This window comes from Micropterus salmoides, unplaced genomic scaffold (genome assembly GCF_014851395.1).
Source record: "Micropterus salmoides isolate LMB-PRFRI ecotype aquatic unplaced genomic scaffold, ASM1485139v1 Ms_hic_scaffold_2208, whole genome shotgun sequence".
Lineage (NCBI taxonomy): Eukaryota > Metazoa > Chordata > Actinopteri > Centrarchiformes > Centrarchidae > Micropterus > Micropterus salmoides.
The window spans coordinates 1-9,090 of record NW_024041383.1 but is presented as its reverse complement, the minus strand read 5'-3'; the positions used below and the strand labels follow the sequence as shown (position 1 = coordinate 9,090).

The window sequence follows — 9,090 nt, the reverse complement described above, 5'->3', positions numbered from 1 at the left end:
TCGGGCTCCCCTGTTCCGCCGGACCCTCCTGGCTCCCCTGGTCTGCCCTCGGGCTCCCCTGTTCCGCCGGACCCTCCTGGCTCCCCGGATCCGCCCTCTGGCTTCCCTGGTCCGCCCCCGGGCCGCCCGCCGGACCCTCCTGGCTTCCCTGGTCCGCCCCCGGGCCGCCCGCCGGACCCTCCTGGCTTCCCTGGTCCGCCCTCTGGCTCCCCTGGTCCGCCCTCGGGCCGCCCGCCGGACCCTCCGGGCTCCCCTGGTCCGCCCTCGGGCCGCCCGCCGGACCCTCCGGGCTCCCCGGGTCCGCCCTCTGGCTTCCCTGGTCCGCCCTCTGGCTTCCCTGGTCCGCCCTCTGGCTTCCCTGGTCCGCCCTCGGGCCGCCGGCCAGCCTCTCATGGTCCGCCCTCGGGCTGCCCGCCGGTCCCTCCTGGCCCCCCTGGTCTGCCCTCGGGCTCTCCTGTTCCACCGGACCCTCATGGCTCCCCTGTTCCGCCCTCGGCCTGCCCGCCGGATCTCCCTGGCTCTCCTGCTCTGCATTCAACCTGCCCCCCTGAACTTCCTGGCTCCCCCTGTCCGCCCTCAGGCTGCCCGTCGGACCAACCTGGCCCCCCTGAACCCCTTGGTCCCCCTGCTCCGCCCTCGGGACGTCCGCCCGAACCCCTTGGTCCCCCTGCTCCGCCCTCGGGACGTCCGCCCGAACCCCTTGGTCCCCCTGCTCCGCCCTCGGGACGTCCGCCCGAACCCCTTGGTCCCCCTGCTCCGCCCTCGGGACGTCCGCCCGAACCCCTTGGTCCCCCTGCTCCGCCCTCGGGACGTCCGCCCGAACCCCTTGGTCCCCCTGCTCCGCCCTCGGGACGTCCGCCCGAACCCCTTGGTCCCCCTGCTCCGCCCTCGGGACGTCCGCCCGAACCCCTTGGTCCCTCTGTTCCGCCCTCGGGACGTCCGCCCGAACTCCCTGGTCCCCAGCGCTACCCTCTGGCACCCTGTCTAGCCCTGAGCTTCCAGTTCTGCCCTGCCTGTTCCCCTAACTCTTCCCTGTCCTGAAGCCCTCCCTGTATTCCCAGTTTGGTTTTGGACCCTGGACCCCCATCAGCCGGACCCCAGTACGACATCTTCCCCCCCGTGTTCGCCTGCCGAACCCCCTGTCCTACAGGAAGGCCGCCGGGAGGCGTCCATTGAGGAGGGGGCCCTGTTGTGGTGGCAGCCCGGCTGACGGTGAGTGTCCTGGTTTTTCCTCCTTTTTATCAGTTTCTGCTTTTTCCCTTGGTTTCCTGTTCTCTGCCCGCCTCTCTGTGTTTTCTCCCCGTGTGCTCTCTCTCCTCTGCTCCTGAGCCCAGCCAACTACCTGCACCTGCAACCCATCATCCACCTCGTCAGCCTGCCACACCTGCCAGTAATCAACCTCATCCCAGCCTGTATTTCAACCCCGGTTCTCCACACCATCCTTGCTTGATCGTCGTTGCTCCATACCCGGTGCCATCCCCACGTCAGGCTTTCATGTTCCTGTTTTTTCACGTTTACCCTGTACCTTGTTGCTGTCTTCCCTAACCTTGTCCCTTGTCTGTTTTCCTCCCAGGTACACTCACCCTCGTCCTCCGTTCGGCTGGGCTCACCCACTGGCCCACTCCTCTTTGGACTTCCCTCACGGCGTCCTCCCTGTTCCCCCGCCTCTCCACGCTTCCTCGGCCCCTGTGTTCCCCTGCTCTCTGGCCCCCTGTCTCCTTGGTTCCCCGTGCCTGTTCTTCCCTGACGTCCTCCTCTCCCTCCAGTCCCTCTCACCCCTTTTTTCCTCCAATAAACCTCCTTCCTTCTGAGTGCTGCATTTGGGTCCTCTCTGTCCACACACCACACCCCGTAACAGTTTAGCCTATGATTTTGGGCACTTTAAGGACTAATCCTCCATATCGGCTTAAAAATTGAGATTGAAAGGCTTTCCTTGACCTCGAAAACAGTAGTTGACAAAACAGAAGCAGGCCCTACCTCCTCAGGGACTTTTGACCTTTTTCCAGAACAGCTACTAAACGGAAATTGGCACGAGATTGTTATGTCAAATGTTGTTTTTAAGGTCAAACATGAACTTTGAATCTCAGTTTTTATACTTGTAAAAACAATGGATTAACAAAGAATAATGGTGCTATAGGTACCAAAACTCAGGTATCAAATCTTGCAGTACGATTGAAAATTTACAACCGATACCGCATCCCTAGTCTTGGTCATAACAAGCTGTTTTAGGTGCTTTTATGCTTAGATGACAGTGGCGAATCACAATCTTCTTCCTCAATTTTTCAATAAACATTTCCAGTGAAATGTTATTTCTCATTAATTCTCATTCAACCAAGGGTTTAAATATCTGTAAGAATGTTTCATTTTCTTTTTCTAATTGTTTCATACGCATTGTTTGTACACTACTGTGTAAATGTTGACCTCTCACCTTATAGAGACATAGGTCAATGACTTGAGTGCAAATTTCTCTCAGGTCATCGCACACCTGCATACGACTGCGCACAAAGGCACACAGTTCCTCATTACCAATGGCGTCCCACACGCCGTCGCATGCTAGAATTAGGAACTCGTCTTCGGGCGTCCTCTCTAGCTCATACACCTCTGGCTCTGGTGACACTAGCTGCTCTGTTTGCGGCCTCCAGTCCACCTCCTTGAAGTCAAAGTCCCCCAGTGCTCTGGAAACTGCCAGCGAGCCGTTGACTCTCTGCAGGGTCACCGAACCTCCAGCGTTCTGGATGCGCTCCTTTTCTCTGGGGTTGAACGGCTTGTGGTCCTCTGTATAGAAGACCACCTGGCCGTTATGGCAGAGCAGGGTGCGGGAGTCCCCACAGTTGATAAAGTAAATGTAGCGCGGTGAAATCATGACACCTGCTGCGGTAGAGCCACTGCGGTCCCAGTTGTCCTGGCGAACCAATTTGTGCATGTGGCAATCGATGTCCAGGAAACCTTCACGAATCCCCTCCTTCACCTGCTCGGGGTCCTCGCTTGCTTTAATCCTACCTGTGGGAAATAGGGAGGAAATGTTTGGTTTGCTTAGAGGCCAACGCACATGGATCCGGGTAGCATAAACCTGTGGAGAAAAGACCTCATCTCTGTTGTTGGAGTGACACTATTGCACAGTGCAATAACATGGCCGACACAATACAACTGATTTTAGTGCTGGATTTGTTTAACTTTATTTTTCCCAACAGAAACCTGGCCATAACAGGTAGCAGTAAGAGTTACAGACGGATTACAACCATTCATGTAATGAGGATTGTTAATCTTCTCTCATATGGTAAACCAATCAGCTCACAACTCTACATTAAATAAAAAACTTGATGATCTGAATGAATGTCAGCAACTCTATTTGTTTTGATCCCTAAAATTTGTTCGAGTCCTGTTCTTCGGCTCCTGAACCGTCTTCATTTCTTTGCTCGCTGCTGTAAAGAAAAATCCCTCAAGATCCAGAATCCTTGTTTGGAATATGACACACATGCCAATGTACGTGATTTTAGCATTGCTCATCACTGTATATGCACTGTGACATGTTCAATTTCCAATGTAATGTCACCCTTAATCCTGGATCGCTTTAGCTTCAATTAATCTGCTCTTAATCAGCTATTTTCATGGACTTCGTGTTCCCAAATCAAGTCCATGCGTAAAACAGTGTGATCACAGGACCTGGTTCTACTTTCACATATTACATTACATTACATTAATTGGGCAGATGCTCTGGTCCAAAGTGACAATAAGTGCACTTACACTCTGTATGAACAAAGAGCTAGATATCATAAAATAATTGGAAATACATTCCTCTCAAACTAAAAACATGTTCATTGCTAGATTCATCTAATTCATCAGTAATTGTAATGTACCTGTTGCCAGGATGTGATTCAACAGGTTTCTGGAGCAGTACTGTGCCACTGTGGTGCCAGCGTGTCCATCAAAAACAGCAAAGTATCCCCACTCTGTCAGCTCTCCTGTCAGCTGGGGCATGCAGGTGTGGGCGTCCTCCATCTGAGCCCTCCAGCCCTGCATGCTCGCCACAGCATAGTTCACCCCCGATTGAGCACCCCCCTCTGACACATGCTTCTCCAAGATGGGACGATCAAGGTATGGGCTCGGCACGGAGTCCTCCTCATCCAAATTTTCCTCCTCGTCGGGCCCTGTTTCCCTGGGCCCTCCTTTAAAGAAGAAGGTGACCATCTTCTCCGTCTCTTTAACAAGCTGGCGAAGGAAAGAGGGCACCTCCACATTGCTGGCCCGCCTGGCCGTCCTCATCACCCCGCGGAGCCTGTGCTCAAGCTTCCTGCTTGACCTGGCAGCAGTCCGTCTCCTCCTGGTGCCCCTCCTCCGGCTCTGTGTTTTCCGCAGCAGTTCCAGTGCAACTGTTAAGCTGTGGCACCCCAAGCAGGTAAAAAAAAAAGTGACTTCAAATCAGAATCGTCCTGTTAAATAAAAACTGAGATGGTTTTCTGTTAAAAATTATCAGGGCCATTTTTGCCTCCCTTAGGATAGAGTCTGACAAATCCTTCTTCTGTCCTTTATATTTGACTGTAAGACCATATGGTGTCTTCCTCTCTCTGTTTCTGTGTATACGTCTCCCTCCTTCTCCTTTACCTGTCCTTTATCAGCCCTGTACTTCTATTAGCCTATCTATTCCTGTTGATTTATCCCTCTGCTCTGCCTCCACTAACTGCCTCTTTCTTCCCTGTCCCTCTTTTCCTCCTTCAGTCTGTGTAGCACTGCCGGATAATCACCCAGCTTTAAGATGACCTGTGTTTGCACACATGCATGGATTATGACGAGTATAACATTTTACACAACACAGAGTGATCCCGTAATCAGTCTTGCATGTCTGCATGGGGATTGTATGTCTGACACAAGAAATTCTGATTCCAAATAACTGAATCATAATTCAGCATTTTGATCATTTCTCTTGCTGACAATCACTGTAGACTAAGTGAACAATACTGCACACATGTTTCTGTTACAAAGGTTTATTGTGTTAAAACGTGCATTTTATTGAGTTTCAAAGTCAATTCTTGATATTGAAAACAGCAGTTGACAAAACAACTGTGTGTCAAGGTCTGTTTAATAGCTATTCTGGAGCTTTACAAAAGCACTGAGTTTACAACAAAGTGATAATTGAAGAGCAATAAAGACATTTTATACTGTAGATCATTAGAATCACGTTGCCTGTTATAAGTATGTCAGAGATAGAGTGACTTCTAACTAACAGGGAAATAGTTAACTATACTAACAGCTGAGTGAATGGTGATTATAGCTCCATATTAATTGTGCAGACTGAGTTGCATTAACTCAGTACATTTTCAGTCTGAACGAATATATAGGCTTTCATTTCTTAACTTTGGTCCTCTTGAGTCATCTTGTCTACTTTTCCCCTTCTTTTGGGCAGCAGGAAAAACAGTTTTATAAAAACTTTTACATAATAATCTTAACATAAATTCATAATAGTTTGTTCATCATAAGCCAAAAAATCTAAATGGCTTTATAATAATTCCTACACTTATTTACAACCCTTGTATTTATTATTAGCATACTATTCCTACTGTCTCTACAGCTTCTTATTCTATTCCAGTTGTGTGTTTATATAGTGATTATACACTTCTCACAAAAATAAAGGGAACACTAAAATAACACATCCTAAGTCTGAATGAATGAAATAATCTCATTAAATACTCCTTTCTTTACATAGTTGAATGTGCTGACAACAAAATCACAAAAAATATCAATGGAAATCAAATTTATCAACCCATGGATTTCTGGATTTGGAGTCACACTCAAAATCAAAGTGGAAAACCACACTACTGGCCGATCCAACTTTGATCTTAAAACAAGTCAAAATGAGGCTCAGTAGTGTGTGGCCTCCACGTGCCTGTATGACCTACAATATGATCCCTACAACGCCTGGGCATGCTCCTGATGAGGTGGCGGATGGTCTCCTGAGGGATCTCCTCCCAGACCTGGACTAAAGCATCCGCCAACTCCTGGACAGTCTGTGGTGCAACGTGGCGTTGGATGGAGCGAGACATGATGTCCCAGATGTGCTCAATTGAATTCAGGTCTGGGGAACGGGCGGGCCAGTCCGTAGCATCAATGCCTTCCTCTTGCAGGAACTGCTGACACACTCCAGCCACATGAGGTCTAGCATTGTCTTGCACTATGAGGAACCCAGGGCCAACCGCACCAGCATATGGTCTCACAAGGGGTCTGAGGATCTCATCTCTGTGCCTAATGGCAGTCAGACTACCTCTGGCGAGCACATGGAGGGCTGTGCGGCCCCCCAAAGAAATGCCACCCCACACCATTACTGACCCACCGCCAAACCGGTCATGCTGGAGGATGTTGCAGGCAGTAGAATGTTCTCCACGGGGACTCCAGACTCTGTCATGTCTGTCACATGTGCTCAGTGTGAACCTGCTTTCATCTGTGAAGAGCACAGGGCGCCAGTGGCGAATTTGCCAATCTTGGTGTTCTCTGGCAAATGCCAAACGTCCTGCACGGTGTTGGGCTGTAAGCACAACCCTCACCTGTGGACTTCGGGCCCTCATACCACCCTCATGGAGTCTGTTTCTGACCGTTTGAGCAGACACATGCACATTTGTGGCCTGCTGGAGGTCATTTTGCAGGGCTCTGGCAGTGCTCCTCCTGCTCCTTGCACAAAGGCGGAGGTAGCGGTCCTGATGCTGGGTTGTTGCCCTCCTACGGCCTCCTCCACGTCTCCTGATGTACTGGCCTGTCTCCTGGTAGCGCCTCCATGCTCTGGACACTACGCTGACAGACAGCAAACCTTCTTGCCACAGCTTGCATTGATGTGCCATCATGGATGAGCTGCACTACCTGAGCCACTTGTGTGGTTGTAGACTCCGTCTCATGCTACCACTAGAGTCAAAGCACCGCCAGCATTCAAAAGTGACCAAAACATCAGCCAGGAAGCATAGGAACTGAGAAGTGGTCTGTGGTCACCACCTGCAGAACCACTCCTTTATTGGGGTGTCTTGCTAATTGCCTATAATTTCCACCTGTTGTCTATTCCATTTGCACAACAGCATGTGAAATTGATTTTCAATCACTGTTGCTTCCTAAGTGGACAGTTTGATTTCACAGGAGTGTGATTGACTTGGAGTTAAACAACACAATGTAAGTGTTCCCGTTATTTTTTTGAGCTGTGTATTTCACCTTGCTGAACATCATATGATATCACACACTCACATGAGATATATTTACAACAGCTACTAAGTGGACCTTGAGGTGAGATTGCTGTTGTTCGCTGCGTTACGAATGTTTTTGTGCTGTTTGCATTGTAGTATTGTATCCAGACTGGGCCTCCAGAGTGATTTTCTGTCACCATGTGCTCTCTGTTTAGGGTCAAATATCACTCCAACTTATTTGAGATTTAGTCACTTTCTTGAAATTACTTACTAATAGTTTAAAAGAATACAACAGAATAAAACAGAATAAAGAATAAAAAGTTACTGTGTAGTTCTTTCTTGTCTCAAATGACAATCTTTCTAAAGTTGTGTAATATATTTACACTCAGACTTAACCCCACCCTGTCCTGTGTGGGACTGGCTGATTTGGTGTCGTCCTTCCGTGACAACTGCGTCTTAATCTAATTAACTGCTGAGTATTTGGAGCTCCTGACCTGTACATGTAGGAACTATTGAGGTTTAATTTTGTTAAGGACTTTATGTGCGATTGTTTGTTCTTATCCAATGCAAAGTAGGGCTAAACCTTCATTAGTTGATTTTGATCTCTGCTGGCAGTGTTTCAGGTGAAGCATTTTTGTTTACCTTTATTTGTCCAGTTAAGACTGAGTGCACACACACAGCAAACAGGATAACACAGGATGTTGATTATCCTGTGACTATTGTAGCATACCTACGTTTGTAATACAAATTATGACTATTAATATTCAGAGAATATTTATTCATAAACGTCAAAAAGGGCACCAACGGAAATTCAGTTCACCCAGGGTCTCTGGACCCCTGGGTATGGGTTTTAATAATTATACAAATATTCAGTAGTGATCAGTTTAGTTAAAGGCAGGGTAGGTAAGTTTGAGAAACAAGCCAGAAACTAATGGATTTTGAAAGTATCCAACAGAGAAACTACCACGCCGTCCCTTCTGGGCTCCTTCCAAAGCCACGCCCCCAAAACACATGAACGCGTTGCCGACACAGCAGGAGGACGAGGACAGTGTGACGAGTGGAGAGCAACGGCTCACATCAAGGGTAAGAAAATAACCAACTTTATCATTATGAAAACAACTAACCCGGCTGTTAGTATTCACTATCACGCTAGCATGTTATTATTGGATAGGTTTAATTTTAATCAGTAACGAGCTGGCTAGCTAACTGTTAGCAACAGGTTGCTGCGCTAACAGATGCACATTTTCCCGTTTCCATCAGTTACACTACACGAACGTGTATTTTGCGGTAGATTCATAACATGTTTGTTTTGCATGTTGGAGCTTCCGTGGTGACAGCATTATAGTCTCTGATGAGGACTGCACCCCAGAGCCAAGCACAAACCGGGACAGGCCCGGGGTCACCGCGGTGAACTTCGTGTTAAGTTAAGACAGACATTCACCCAGGATCCAGTGACGGCTTTTTAGTCAGCTCACCCAGTGACTGTTGTATAAGTGCGGTTAGTTCACCTCTGAACTTAACCAACTTAAAACTAACTTTCCCGGGGTCGAAGCGAAGCAGAGGAGGGAGGGCTGCCGGGGTCCGAGGAAGAAGAGGCAGGACGGGGAGGACGAGGTGCAAGCCAAGGAGCACATCTTCTAGGACCTGTGTCAAGCTTCATGCTCCAACAACAGCATATGAACAGGTATATCTATACATATATATTTTAATATTAGTCTGTTATCTCCCAGTGTACTTGTCTCAAAGTTTCTCTGGTTTATCCCCCTAAGCCCTTTGACTGTCAAAAATAAAGTGCTTTATAAATGTAATCCATCACTATTGTTATTACTTTTTTTATTATCGTTTACTGATTACAAACTAACTACAGCTCTGCTTCAGCATCTGCTCATCTGTGTCATGTACATTGACCTGGTGTGTAATGTGGACACAGAAG

At 48.5% G+C, this 9,090-nt stretch overlaps 1 protein-coding gene across 1 annotated transcript; it reads right to left on the bottom strand.

Annotated features, from left to right (window-relative positions):
- Nucleotides 1–965: 965 nt before the first annotated feature.
- LOC119917775 (protein phosphatase 1A-like) lies at nucleotides 966–4,406 on the bottom strand. Its single transcript, XM_038738198.1, has 3 exons — nucleotides 3,858–4,406; nucleotides 2,422–3,000; nucleotides 966–1,144 (listed from the first exon to the last, which is right to left on the bottom strand). The coding sequence occupies exons 1-3, from the start codon at nucleotides 4,261–4,263 to the stop codon at nucleotides 966–968; spliced, it is 1,164 nt and encodes a 387-aa protein (XP_038594126.1). The 5' UTR covers nucleotides 4,264–4,406.
- Between the last annotated feature and the right edge of the window lie 4,684 nt (nucleotides 4,407–9,090).